This window comes from Myxine glutinosa, chromosome 2, assembly GCF_964187855.1.
Source record: "Myxine glutinosa chromosome 2, kmMyxGlut1.1, whole genome shotgun sequence".
Lineage (NCBI taxonomy): Eukaryota > Metazoa > Chordata > Myxini > Myxiniformes > Myxinidae > Myxine > Myxine glutinosa.
Window position 1 is genome coordinate 158,089,001 of NC_136262.1, and position 15,440 is coordinate 158,104,440.

The 15,440-nt window shown below is 44.2% G+C and overlaps 1 protein-coding gene across 1 annotated transcript in view; it reads right to left on the reverse strand.

The window, feature by feature from the left end:
• Window positions 1–237: 237 nt before the first annotated feature.
• LOC144890819 (disabled homolog 2-interacting protein-like) overlaps window positions 238–15,440 on the reverse strand; it is a 69,150-nt gene continuing 53,947 nt past the window's right edge. Inside the window, exons 9-14 of the mRNA XM_078772660.1 lie at window positions 11,935–12,079; window positions 6,180–6,416; window positions 5,721–5,922; window positions 1,707–1,948; window positions 338–462; window positions 238–269 (exon numbers count right to left, since the gene is read on the reverse strand). Of these exons, the coding sequence (XP_078628786.1) occupies window positions 238–269; window positions 338–462; window positions 1,707–1,948; window positions 5,721–5,922; window positions 6,180–6,416; window positions 11,935–12,079 (983 nt within the window). The remainder of the gene's footprint in view (window positions 270–337; window positions 463–1,706; window positions 1,949–5,720; window positions 5,923–6,179; window positions 6,417–11,934; window positions 12,080–15,440) is intronic.

Below are 15,440 nucleotides of genomic sequence, written 5' to 3' on the forward strand. Positions count from 1 at the left end.
GATGGAACAGCGGATTGTGAAAAGACAACGGAAGCAGGGGTGGTGGTGCAACTGAGTGGCCAATATCCCTGGGGAAGGGGAAGTAAAATTACACATGTAAGATGGGAAAAAATTAAGGAAGGGTTGTTGGACCAGAGCGAACCATTGGTTCCATACCTGCCAACCTCTGCCATGGTCAACGCTAGCTGTTCGGGTCTGCGAGCCAAAACACCACCAGAAGTTTGCGACCAGCCTCCTTTAGGCCACAGCTTCCCACCTGGCCCCGTGCTCTCATCGGCCGAACCAAGGTCAATGCCACCACTGTGGAGGCTGCTGCTGCTTCCACCACCCACATCACCATCACGATCAGAGGGAGGGTGGCTGTGCGGTGCGGGTGGAGAGGATAATGGTGGCGGTTCGGGACGCGTTACGAAGAAAGCTTCACGGTTCTCTTGTGTCGGTGATGGTAAGCGAGTGACTCCCCTGAGAAAGGATAGAGGTGAAAGATAGTCGTTAACGAAAGGTAGTCATTCAAAATATTGTTTGTTCATAATCATTTTGTTCATAATGTTCATAAAAGGTAGTTTGAAATTGTTCATAATCGATCGAATGACACATATGTCATATAAACTCATAATGTAATCTTTAAAACAATCCTCGTGCTTGAAAACATGTATTTTGACACCCTGTTTGCATTTCTATCATGTTTTTAGGTGGTAATATGATAAAATGCCAAAATTGCCGCCATTTTGGACGCCATCTTGAATTTCCGTTGAAGCACAAGGCAGATGTCTGGGGACTTTTAGTATGTTATTCAGGACAGTTTTCTGAACATATCCTGAAATTTACAGCTTTGTTTGAATTTGTTCCGGGTTAAATCTATTATTCCTGGACTACTTACTGTGGATCAGAATTGCCAGTAATAAATACTGACAAGCTTCTGCAGATGAATCTGTGCGAACACTGCATTTGAATCCAAATCCTTCATGCTGCTGGCTTCGGCATCCCATTACAATGTCTTGACCCACTACGCCGCCAACGTCCCCTACAATTATGTTCCGGGCAACGGCCATTGTAGTATGGCTAATATCGAGTCAAAATGAACAATAACAATCATCCAGCAGGACACAATAGGAATGTTAATTGGACACCGTACTACAGAGGGCGGTGACAAAGAGCCATTGTTGTGTTATCAGTTATCCTGTATCTGAGGCTCGGAGACTACGTAACTTGTACATATGATTCATGTGCATATTCCTTTGCTATCTTTGAGTAGTTCCATTCTCGAACCATATTATCTCTAAATTAACATACATATTTGGCAGCAGTCGCTCCTCCATCACAAATGTGCCTCCTGAGCACAATCGAAAAAATAAAATTCACAATTGGGAATAGTACAATAATTTATACTTGGTGCTCAAAATCTACTCTTCTGACCAGTGAGTAACATTTGACAATATCATGTCATTAATATTGTAAATTACTCATGAGCAGAAGAACATGTTATTACCATCGACATTGGGAATTAAGTGTTTTAATGGCTTGGATGTGCTCGTGTTAAAATAGTTACGATGAATCCTGACTTGTTCAGCTTTGGGGCCACAATGGGACTGCCAGGTATGCACGAAGGAGATCAATGCTTGCCTAATCCACATTACATTGATTCGGTTTCCTGGTGCCAACCAAAATAGATCCCATCAATCCCATTTATGCCACCAATCTCTCACCCGGCCATATCTCCATCTTCAACTATACGATGGAGGCCTGAAGCCAAGCTCATGCTGCTGATGGCGGGCCCACTCGCAAGCCGATCTCCTGCAACACCCGTTATCAACAGGCCCGGGCATGCCGTGCCGGGTCCGTGCATAGATACCAAGGGCGCAGGTGGGGCTGGGGGGCTCGTTGAAGCGAGCGCTGCACTGATGTCACCCAGGATCCGTGGCAAAGGACCGAGTTTGGCTGCAAGAGTCTAAGGCAAGGGGTTGGGGGTGGGAGAAGGTTAGGGAAGAAAACGGAGTCTTTCACAGACAATTATCACGAATGTACAGTGATCAGACGGTATTGCCAAAACTCAAATCAACATGACGTTTTGGGCAGATTTTAGGCTTTTAAATAATTTTCCCAGGGTGCGAAGTGCAATTGGGTTTATAAGTTTTTCATATCCGTGTTTCATCCTCTTTGCAAGTGGTTGGGAAACTTCAGTGGCTATTAAATCACCAAATCTCCACCACCAAGCTCAATTTTGTGTTTTCCTCTCAGGAGATATCAATTCACGTGGTACCCCACGACAAATTACAGCAAGCTACAGGCACCAGCAACATGTAAAACTTGGCTTAAAATGCAGAGCTTTCAAGTCAACCTGTATACTAATTTGCATATACCAACAGATCCTCAGCAATGTCATCATGAATGATTAAATGAAGTAACCAATCAATAGAAAGGTGGACGAGGGAGTAACGAAAGGAAGCAAAGAGATGGTGAGGGAAAGGAGATGTGGGAGGAGATGAGGGACGGGAAGGAGAGTATGAGGGGAAGTAAATGGGAGAAGAGTAAGCTAGAAGGAGATGGGGGAAGAGAGGAACGAAGGAGAGGGAGGTTGGCAAGGAGAGGTTCGGAAAGGATGAGGGAGGTTGGCAAGGAGAGGTACGGGAAGGAGAGGGGGATAGAAGGGAAGAAGGGGGAGGGAGAAAGGGAGGAAGGAGAGAGGAGGCAAGCAGGGGGGAATGAGAGGGGTAAGAAGAGAGGTGGTGGCAGGGGGGCGGAGAGGAGGAAGAAGAGGGAGGTTGGGGGAGGAGAGTGGGGATAGGGAGGAGGAGAGGGGAAGGAGAGGGAGAAAGCAGAGGGGAGGAAGCAAAGGGGAAGAAGGACAGGGGGGAAGGAGGAGGAATGAGAAAGGGAAAGGGGGTGAAGAGAGAATGGGGAAAGAGATGGAGAAAAGAGAGAGGGGGATGAGAGGGGGAGTGGAGGGAGAGGGGAGGGGAAAGGGGGGAGTGAGAGAGAGAGAGAGGTGACCATGCCTCATTAACAGGTCCGATCACCATCGAAGGATGCAGCTCAGCTTTGTGGTATCGCAGTACCAGCAGAATTCTGAGTTGAGGCTAGTTCTGCCACTGTGGCAGTGCGTGCGCAAATGAGCCAATTATTTGACCATCTCTTCTTCCCAAAGGATGTCCCATGTCACTAACAGAAATGGTATGCCAGCTGTCTTGGATCACTGTATAGTTACGATGGGTGCATTCATGAAAATGGCAACAGTAATGAAACTGCAGCTATGGTGTGGGCTTTCAGAAATACGCAACGCAGCGCATGGAATGGAGCCACCACACACTGCGAGTAAAATTTTGTAACGTAGGATGAAAAAGCCTTTTGCACTTCTTTCCTTCTGTGTATTTGGGAAAAAAAACCAAAAAAAAACAACCAAAGAGAAGGCCACAATTAATATAGCACTTGGCCACAAAGTGAATCCCTTAAACAGCGGGTACAAGAGCAGCGTTTAATCCAAATGCCAGATTCTACACAATTTGGTGGGGATTCTACAACGTGCATTTCTTGGTAATTTGCATTCGTTCTCATAAAAGCATTTTGGAAGACCAAGCCTCGATGGCCTGAAATTGGGTCGACAAGGGCTGTTTGAAAACGCCAGTAATTAGATAAACATTTCAGAAAGAACAAAGGCTTCCTCTTCAGCTTACATAAATTGGAGTTTTTTTTGTTGTTGTTGCTCTAAAGTCTAAGCACACTGTCCTTTTCACAGAACCTATGTAACTACTAATGTATGGGCGATGTTTAATGGCGAGCAATCAACACAAGGCCTTTGGTAAACATTCCGACTCATACATATAACGAAACACCACCAAAGCACATCTGTTTCACTCGCCACGTCACTGTGGTAGTTTTGTTGGCATTCTGCTTGCCTTTGGTCTGATCTGTTTTGAGCAGGCCTGCCACCAAAGGTCAAATACGGTATGTTAACGAGTCAAAATAACTGTGACATGTCTGTTACTTGTCGTATTTTGCACATGTATGCACTAAACTAAGCATGTGTGCAAATGGTTGCATTGCACTAAACTTGCTCAAATCTATAGTGGTTTTCTAAAAAGGGATCTGAAAAACATGGTAGATGTATATCTGCTTTTGCATCTTCAAGAAAAGATGCTGCAAAAGCACCTATTGCAATGTCCTTTGCAAACTCGTCGAGACCCTGTTAATTCACCATGACAATGATTGGCAAGCTACGCACACCTCCTGCTCAGCTGAAACAGGTCGAAGGTAACACTCGTGATTTGTTGACATGATTACTCCGCCAGGGAGTAATGCATTCGATCGTGTCCGTCCGTGTGTGTGTGGTGTGTTCGTGTGTTTGCGAACAAGATATCTGGAAAAGTTCTGAACGGATTTGGATGAAAGTTGGTGGGATGATTGCCCTTGGGATAAGGAAGAATTGATTAGTTTTTGGTGAAGCTCAGGATATTATTCCCGATCCAGGAATTTTTTGAAGGATTTTTTTTACCATTGGAAGATAGGGCTCGTTTTTTTTAACATTATCTTCTATATATTCTATATTTAACATTGTGATATGAAAATAGTTTTCATATTTGTTGTAAATGTAGTTTAAACTCGTGGTTATGCGTTGGAGCGGTGTATTTTCTTTTAGCAGCGTCGTCTTCAATATTCTTTTTGTTTTTCTAATAAAGACATATTCTGTCATTTTAAAACCACCAAAGTGTGTATTAGGTTTCCCCGTTTCATAAAATGTATCGTTTGATACGTATAATGCTTTAAAACTTTTTTTTTTTTAAATCTTTACCTCAGAAGAGATATCAACATTTAGCTCAGCGAATGTCATTCGCGGTGTCAGTATTTGATGAACTTATAAAGACTTAGTTCCAGATTTGTCAATGGCTGAGGTATATTAACAAACGAATTAAAACAGATTTGGCAAAATTTCACCTTTTTAAAAAAAGATCGCACATTCACTCAGGGTTGCGAGAGGCTGAAGAAGAAGAAACCTCGCATGGGCTTCCCCGACCAAATAAATAATTCTGGTTCTGGCTCTGCGATTTTCAGGTTTATTACTCCCGCTAGGGAGTAACGCATTCGATCCTGTCCGTCCGTGTGTGTGTGTGTGTGTGTGTGTGTGTGTGTTCGTGTGTTTGTGAACAAGTTATCTGGAAAAGTTCTGAATGGATTTGGATGAAAGTTGGTGGGATGATTGCTCTTGGGATAAGGAAGAATTGTTTAGTTTTTGGTGAAGCTCAGGATATTATTCCGGATCCAGGAATGTTTTTGGAAATTTTTTTGGGAAAGATTTTTTCTGTTTTACAGCATTAAAGCTTTTATTCTTATTCTTAAATGATGTTTTTCTCCTCTAATTCCGAGATATATCAAAATAAATTCTGACAGTTAGGGCTTACTTCCTTTTTCATTTATTGTTTTGGGGAGAGGGGATGTCAAACAAAACGTATTATTCCAACTAAACCCACGGCGGGAGTATGCACTCTACTGAGTGGCGTTCTAGTTGGTACATGTTGCAGATTTAAAATCCTAGATATTTCATACTTAACAGTGTGGAAGGTTTATTACTTGGAGTAACCATAATTCTTCCTCCACAATGTCTGGACTGGCAGAAGAAATGAGGCTGTGCACCTGCTTTGAAGAATTCAACACCGATTATATAGTCACCGTAACTCCGGAATGATTGAATTGTAATGTACTGTATCCCCATGTTCTTGGCTACGTACCGCATCTCCTTGAGCGAGGAGTTCTGAAAGGAGGATGTGGAGGAAGGAGAGTTCACGGCCTAGGTCTATGTAGCCATCAAAGCTCTCAGAGTGAGGCCCTGAATCTGGGTTGGTCATTTCCAGCAGATACCGCTTCATCTTTCCCCACTCGTTTTCCAAAAAGTCATTCATGAAGGCCATGTAGTCTTCCTTGTTTCCAAACCTGACATGGAATGAGAAAATGTGGCATGGGTTGAGGAAATACGAAATGAGGGGAAGATAGGGGCTTTGGTGCAGGGTATGAGAGCACAACAAAATGCACAGGTAAAAAGAAGTTGAAAGTCAAGGAATTATGGATGGCAAAAGTAAGACAAGGTGGAATTATGTCCAGGAGTAAACAGATCTAGACTGAAGACAATAAGCTAATAATTGCAAGCATGATGGTTAAGTATATCTGAAGGCCGGATACCCAGCACTCACTTTGTGAAGTTAGCGAGGTTCTGGATGACTTTGGCAATGAGTGTGAGTGTTCGAGCGGTGCGCTCATCTGGGTACTCCTGGGTCAAACCAAACAGACTTGGGGACATGATGGCGGGACACAGGAAACGCAGGAAGAGGGAGGCAACTACGAGGCGCTCACTCAAATCGTGGCGCCCACGGCCGCCACATTGCTGCCGACAAGATGCAAACACTTCACGGAGCTCTCGAGGAAACACGCTGTGAAGGAAATGCACAAGATTATAAGTTTGTAATTAAAGTACCATGGGCTCATCTAAACCAAACAAAGTATGCAAGGCCTCTCAAACAGTATTTCTCTTGTTACAGGGTAAGTATAGCTAAAGTGTAAAGTTTGTGGTGGTTGCATTTCCTGAAACTTTGTTGCATTGTCATCACTGGTCCAGCTTCAATTCTCAAGGCTGCTCAGAAAAAAACCTCGACCGGAGGAGATGGGCACCACTGGGTATATCTGTGCAAAGAAAAACCACTATGGTGGCCTGACGAGCTTCATAAGGTCCACAGGAGTATTACCACCCTATTTATTTTACTATACAGTACTTGCACTTGAAAAGAAAAAGGTGCGTTTTCTAAGCTGAGTGTTTATCTCAACTGATAAACCCACAATGCTCCACAAATTAAACTAGAAGCATCTGAAAAGGCAAAGCCCGTCCGTGTCTGCTTTGTATTCAGACTTCTTCTTCCGGATGGTAAACATGACGAAAACGGATAACAAACCCCCACCCCCAAAAACCCATTTTAGGTGATCTTGACCTCTTGACCTCAAAAGCAATAGGCTTCAATGACCCAATATGCAAATTCTTAAAACTTCAGGTAAATTGGATGAAAATTGACGATTTTATGACACTGACCTTTAACTTTTTGACCAAATAATTAATTTGTTTTCTCCATATTATAAATATAACTTTAAGAAAATCTGATGACAAAAGTTCAAATGTTAAAAGGTTACCGCCCGGACAGCCAAAGACACACACACACATACATACGCACACACGACTAGAACACTCGGTAGAGCGCATACCTCCGCAAGGCTGAACGGTTTACCTTTTGTATCCCATTGATAGGCCGGATCTGGATCCAGACCTGAACCAAAATCGAATCGTCTTGTTCTTGAAACACACCCAACCTGTCAACTAAGTTTCATCCGAATCTGTCTACAACTTTCTGAGATATCCTGCTCACAGACAAACAGTCAGACAGACAGGTGTGAAAACATAACCTCCGTCCACCTTCGGTGGTGGAGGTATTAAAGCACAGGAAAGGACCACTTGGCCCATCAAGCCTGTCATATTCACATCCCAAGGCCACAACGGTCTGCTCTTTTTAAAATACACAATGGGATATTTAATGTCCAGGACCTAAACATATATGGGACAGCCAATCATACAAAGCACCGCTCCGCTCCGCTCTACAATAGAGTGACACGCTGTAAAATTTTCTAACCTGAACCAAATTTCAAAATTTTAACTGTGGATTTGAGCTTAGCAGCAGTTCCGACTGTTAAAAAGGTGTCTCCGGGCGGTGCTTCGTATGACCCACTGAACGTGTTCTTCAGGCGCGGAAGCTCGCTGGTGATCGTTCCGGGTCTATTCTCCTTATTCCTAGAATTTTTCTTTCTCCATCTGACACGGATCATCCTTTACAACTCCGCGGAGGACAGTTTCCGGTCAGGCCGGTCTTTGCGATGACAATCAACAAAAGCCAGGGTCAGAGCTTGCTGGAGTGCTGCTTCCCACCAGTGTTTTTACGTTGCACCGAGTAGAGTAGGAGACCCACATTATCTGCGTGTCTTTGCCAACCAGAATTAATTGCGGATAAGGAGAGAGACTGAGCTTACTGCAGGCCGACTAACCCGCAACGTTGTTTATGGGGAGATCATCTACGAACTCAGGGGCAGATACAGAGTGAAAGTTTGAGGGATAATAGCTCCCAAGAAAATGATGCTTTAAAAAAAATGGACTAATTTGGCTCAGTAAATAAAACTTTTTTTTGTTCATTACAACTGACTATACCTAACTATTGTTCACCGTCACAAAGCATAAATGATGCCAATGGAAACAAACGCGATGCCCCTATAAGGCTAATTTGCAACGTTTGTTTTGGTCAGATGTATAAAACAACACGTTTGTTTTTCCTGATTGTCACTTTCATTTTGCAATTCATCATTTATCTCCACTTCAACATCTGATCTCTGGGAACATAAAACAAATTCATGACATTATCTTTTGGTAATAAGTGTGCAGACGACGAACATTAACGCTGGCTTAGCAGTAAACATAAACTTCTGAAAGCATGCGAGGCACCGCTTCGTTGCTTATACACCACCCAAATAAAGCGAGGCTTTTCCACAGAACTCTGTTCCACGGGTCCCTGCTCGTTCTTTTTTAAAATGTTCTTTTTGGAGAGCAAAGGTTTCCTCCTGGCACACCTCCCATGGAGATCAAATTTGTGCAGCCTCTTTCTAATGGTAGACTCGTGCACTTTGACATCAACAGTGGCAAGAGCTACGTCGGTCCCATGATGACATTCTGGGGTTCTTACAGACTTCTTTCAGCATCTTGCGGTCTGCTCTCGGGCTGAATTTGCTGGGGCGGGCTGGCCTGAACAAGTTGGCAGTTGTTTGGAATCTTCTCCACTTGTAGATGATCTTCCGGACAGTCAAATGATTGATTTCAAATTGTTTGGAGATCTTTTTAAATCCCTTCCCCGCCTTGTAGGCATCTATAACCTTCTTTCTGAAGGCCTCAGAGAGCTCTTTTGATCTAGGCATGGTGACGCTGCATACTTCAACAACAAAGAGCAAACCCAACTAAATGTCTGAGGTTTAAACAAGACAGGTTCCTGCAAGATCCTCTCTAACAATGTTCTAATCATTTGCACCTGAGCTGGTGCACCTGATTCTAATTTTAGGTATTTGAAGTAGTGATAAACGTAGGGGTGTACTTACTTTTTCTACATGCGGTATTTGCATTTATGTTTATTTAAATTATACAATGGACTACAAAATGTAAATGTTTCATGATATTTGTCATATTATATCACTTTTATCTATCAATATTGTTGAAATGAAGATCAAATAGCTGTATGTTGAAATATGTTGAAAAAGTCAAAACTTTACATGGGGTGTACTTACTTTTTCACATGACTGTACAGCTTACTGTGGCATTTTGTGGGGCTCACGTACCAGAAGTTTAAAAATATTATAACCACAAACTATTCAGTTAATTCTGTCCATTGATAATGGCATAATAAAAAATAATGATAATATTAACAAGCTGCCATCCATACATCACACGAAGAAGAAGAACATCAAGCATCGAGCACGTCCCCCAAAGACTAACGTACCTGAGTCGCATTGAGGAGAGTGAGTGAGCCTTCTAAGTAGGCCGCTGGCAAGGCTGCAATATTAATATTAATAATAATAATAATATTGACAAAAATAATCGTAATAATAATTTGACTCGACCTCAACAAAATCTGGAGGAATTTCCATTTTTTATCAGCTTTTCCACCTTGGAAAATGCCATGTTAACGTGTATAGATAGCAGCTTGAGTGTCATTTCATGTTGTGGCATTTTTCCAAGGCCATAACATGGCGCACCCAAGAACAAAAGTGATAACAACAATAACAATAATAGCATAATAATATTAACATTATTCTGATTCTGATGCACCATGCTATGTTTCAGAGTGTCAGTGTTGCCAAAGCAGTTTCCTGGCAAGGACTAGGTGGTTTGCCATTGCCTTTTCAGGAGTAATTTGGGCAGGAATTTGTAATGTGTTCATGGTGCCGGCAATAACTTGCCAACTCTTCGTGAAGGACAATGTGGGATCTGTAACGTCAACAACTAATGCAAACAGACAAGACGTCCAGATTACCGTGTCCATCCGAGGGACGACACACACATTGATGAATCATCCTCCCAATGAAACACCAGGATGATAGTTTATAGCTGGGTCTGGATTCAAACTCAAGCTCGACAGCTTAAAGGCGAGTGTGCATACCTCTAGGCCATCCTGCTGGCCCTTTCACATTATTACTAAGGAATAATATTAATAATAGTAATAATAATAAGGGTAACAGGATGACCCTCCACACTCACCCCTATTCTCTGACCACTCCTGTAAGGAATGAGTGAATATTTATAAAGGGAAGGGTGATGCCTGAGTTAGGGATAATTATAGGGGTTTGAAGCTGCTGGACCATGGAATGAAAGTGTTCGAGAGAGTCGTGGATAAATTGATAAGACGGAGTGTTAATATACATCAAATTCAAATTGGCTTTATGCCAGGATGGGGCACGTTCGATGCTATTTTTATAATTAGGCAAATACAGGAAAAATATCTGGGGAAGAAGAGACAGCTGTACTTTATATTTGTGGATTTAGAGAACGCATTCGACAGTGCCTCAGGTGCCTCGGGAAGTGGTGCAATGGTCAATGAGAAAGTTATGTGTGGAGGATTGGTTAGTCAGGGTAGTCATGGTGATGTATGATGGACCAAAAACTTCTGTGAGGGTAAATGGAGTGCAGAGTGAGGACTTTGAAGTGAAAGTGGGGGTTCACCAGGGGTCAGTCTTCAGCCCAATCTTGTTCATCATGGTTCTTGAAGCCATATCACAGGAACGTAGAGGAGACTTACCTTGCGAGCTCATGTACGCTGATGACTTAGTGCTGATAGTCGAGAGTGTGGAAGAGGTCATGGGTAAATATACAGTATTGAAGGAGCGTTTGGAGGCCAGAAGATTGAAAGTGAAGAGAACAAAAACAAAAGCACTGATTAGTGCGGTGGGAGAATGAACTGTGGAAAAAAAGTGGGAGGTGACCTTGTGTTGTCTGTAAAAAGGGTGCAGGTAGCAACTCAATATTGTGTAAATATTGTAACTGCTGGGTGCACAAGAGGTGTAGTGACATCAGGGGTAGACTGCAGGTGGTTCCTGACTTTAAGTGTGCTGTCTGTGCAGGTAAACAACTGGTACCAGTCAGAGTGGAAAGATTAGTTGATGGGGACATATCCCTGGAATGTGTAGATAGATTTTGTTACCATGGTGTTATGATTGCTGCAGGTGGCGGTGCAGTGGCAGCAGTGACTGCAAGAAATAGAAGTGGTTGGCGGAAGTTTAGGGAGTTGTTACCCCTGTTGACATCAAGGGGGATATCTCTCTCCAACTAAAGGGAAAACTTAATGCAGCTTGCGTTCGAAGTGCGATGATGTATGGCAGTGAAACCTGGGCGATCAAAAACGATGAAATATGAATGGTGAGATGGATGTGTAATGTGACACTGAAGGATAGGAAACCAAATGTGGAATTAAGAGGTAGGTTAGGTATAGAGAGCATGAGTGAGGTTATGCATAGGGGTAGGTTGAGGTGGTTCGGACACATGGAAAAGATGGGGAAGGGCAGCTGTGTGAAGAAGTGTATAAATATGAATGTGAATGGAAGAAGAGCTCCAGGCTGTCCGAGGAAATCATGGAATGAGTTGCTGAGAGATGATCTCAGAGTTAAAAGCCTAACAAGAGGGCTAGCAACGGATTGCGCTGCCTGGAAAGCAGCCATTAGGTGAAACACGGCTTACACATTCAAGCATGCAAATGGCCGTAAAACAACGACGACGAAGAAGAAGAAGAAGAAGAAGAAGAAGTAGAAGCAGAAGAGGAAGAGGAGGAAGAAGAAGGAGGAAGCAAGACCTTTATGGGTGAGTCACATTTAATCACCCACCAATAGGAATTGATTATTTTGCAGAACGCCAACTCGCAACACATGCGCAGGTTATCCTGGTTCATCTGCAGGTCACCGGGTGTGCAGCGGCTTGGGTCCACCTCGCAATTCTCATCTGACTCGTATAGAGCCTTGATGAATTCCCCTGAACGGTGTAAACAAAACGCACTGTTAATCAGCATCATCTGCTTCGCATCGTGTGATGAAGGAGGATCTTTCGATCTCTCAATAATGGAGACAAGTTCAGAATACCAAGTATCTTGATAAAAGGTCAAATTTCATAAATATAAACTTAGCGAAATACCAACAACCATCAATGACATCATCAGTGACATAGGGGACATAGCATGTATAATTGTATATATATGAAGAACACAAAGGACAAAAGGATTGTGACACCAAAATGTAAACAACCATTAACATGGATGAGCTTTCGGGTCTTTGAAAACTCTGTAGAACAGCAAGGATGGTTGTGATTTATTTCAGAAAATTATATTCTGCTTGACCTCTCTGGCACTCCGATGTGAGCACTTGGCTTACGATATTGAGATTCTCGGCTCAAATACAATACAACGTGTTGATTTGTTCACTGTGACCCGGACGTCATTGTCAACATGTAATGTATGTGATGACGATGGTGTGAGTCGTCGCTTTCTACGACTCACTTCACTTTGTTGGCATGCTCACAAAGCATTGTGCGTTGTGCGATGGCTGAATAGGTAAAAATGGATGGTGAGCAGGTGAGCTGGTGCCAATGAAGGGAAAAACCAGCATGAAGTTGACACAGCTGTCTGCAGATGCTGCGCAGTGAAGCCTTAATTTGTGCCACCACTGACTTTCATGGGCACATTTATCCACGATGTTGTGCTGCCCAGGCTGACCTACCAGTGCGGTTTGATATTTGAGTGTCCTTCTCATAGCCTTAGCCGAAAGAGGCTTCCCCCACAAGGCAGTGGGGATCCGTTACCCTGGACGAGGGAGGGGCCCATACCAGGTACTGTTAGCCAGAACCAGCTGAGCACGGGACTCGCATGGGGCAGGGAGGTCACTCCCTGAGCGTCCTCCCCGCTTGTTCCCCCTTCCAACTTTCACCTTCATCTCCCTCAACATTCTGCCTCGCTCTTCCCCCTCGTCAAACACCTCACTGCGCCTCTCCCAATCACCATCAAACCTTTTGTCCGCCCCATTCTTCGCTTTCTCCAAGCTATTCTGTAATCTCCGACACACCTTCAACAGCTCCCCCTTCCTCTTCCTCTTCCTCTTCCTTAATGGTATGGACCTCAAACATCCGGGGCCTTCACTCAAACAGACGTGATCTGCTTAACAGAAACTTTACTCCTTCATGACGTCTCTGATTCCTTGGTATCTCTCCCAGGTTACTCCCTCCTCCGGTATGATAGACCTGAGCCTCGTCCTGGAGGTGGGGTTGCTATCTTTATAAAAAACTCTCTTCCTCACTCGCCCTGCACTGCCCTCTCTCCACCTCACCCCCAGGAATACCTTTGGCTACGGCTTCCCCTTCGCTCCCACCTTTTGTTCATATGTGTGTTGTACAGTCCACCAAACAGTGGTGACTCCATCTACATCTTGCTGTCTGAGAATATGGACCAACTTCTATCTACCCATCCCAACTCTCTCTTCCTCATATGTAGTGATTTCAACTGTCACCATGCCAGTTGGCTGGGTGTGGGTACCTCTCTCACCAGATATGGCTCTTCAGCAAAGGACTTCTGTGACTCACTGGGACTGACACAATCTGTCAATTTCCCGACCCGGATTTCAGTCAACCGAGCATCTTCTCTTCTGGACTTGGTTATGACTAACTTCCCTGAAAATGTCTGCTGCTCTTCTTCTGCTCCAATCGGCTCTTCTGATCATGTGCTTGTTAAAGTGGACATCTCTCTGACCATTCTCAGAGAGCCTCCTCAGCGTCGACGAGTCTGGCATTTCACTCAGGCCAACTGGCACGGTCTTCAAGCAGCCATCAATCATCTGGACTGGTCTCCCATCTCTACTGCCTCTGACATAAATTCTTCCTGGGAATTCTTCCAAAGCAAACTGCTCTCTCTCATGCACAGATTTATCCCATCTCGTCTTCTGTTGTCATACCCTTCCTCCCGTCCATGGTACACGGAATCTTGTGGTGAGGCTATTGCCCAGAAACAACTTGCTTTCGTCTCCTGGAAAGCAAATCCAACGGAAGGAAATCTCATTTCCTTTCACAAAGCCCGAAACAAGTGTGTGTCCACCCTCAGGAGAGCCAGGAAACAATATCTCTCCATTCTCAGGACCGAACTCTCTTATCTGTCTCCCTCTTCCAAATCCTGGTGGCATCTGGTCAAATCTGTTTCTGGTGTTTGTTCCCCCTCCATCCCCTCCCTCACCTCAAATGGCCACACGGCTGACTCCGCACGTGAAAAAGCTGAATGCCTCAACTCTGTGTTTGCCTCTAAATCTTGTGTCCCAAACCCATCCCTCTCTGTACCCACCGTACCCAGTCGTACCCAGCTGCTCCTGGACTCTGTGTCCTTTCCTCCTGACAAGGTGGAAAAGTTTCTGTCAACCCTTGACTCGGATTCTGCAACTGGACCTGACGGCATCAGCCCACGGGTCCTAAAATCCTGTTCTTCCGCTCTTTCACTCCCTCTCTCTGTTCTCTTCACCCTCTCTTTTGCTCAAGGTCATCTTCCATCTGCTTGGAAATCTGCCAACATCACCGCTTTGCACAAAAAAGGTGCAAAAACAGATCCCAGCAACTACAGACCAATCAGCCTTCTCCCAATTATCAGCAAAGTCATGGAATCCATCATTGCTTCAGATATGAAATCTTTCCTCTTCTCCAATGGCTTGATCTCTGATCATCAATTTGGTTTCAGACCTGGACACTCTACTCTGGACATGCTGCTTCTGCTTTCTCAACAATGGATGGAGGTCCTCAATGCCAAACAGGAAATTAGAGCAGTCTCCCTTGACATATCACGTGCCTTCGATACGGTCTGGCACCCCGCTCTGCTCACCAAACTCTCCTCTTTTGGTATCCATGGAAATCTCCACGCATGGCTGGCGGACTTCCTCTCTAGTCGTAATCAACGTGTGGCCCTGAATGGGTTTCTCTCATCTCCTCTTCCTGTTCAGGCTGGAGTTCCACAAAGCAGTGTTCTGGGCCCTGTGCTTTTTCTGGTCTTCAGCAATGATCTCTCTGACTCTCTTGAAAATCCTCTGTATCTCTTTGCTGATGACTCTACTCTCTCTGTCGCTCCATTCTTCATCCCTCAGATCGGCAGTCTGCAGCCTCCTCACTCTCTGCAGACCTGGACAAAATCACAGACTGGGCAAACAAGTGGAACATGTCTTTCAATCCTGACAAATCTCACACTCTTACGATGTCTCTCCGAAAAGACCGACTGGACAACCCTCCCATCCACTTTCTGAATAATCCTCTCCAAGAAGTTCTGTCACTCAAGCTTTTGGGTCTCACTATCTGCCATGATCTTTCCTGGGAAAAC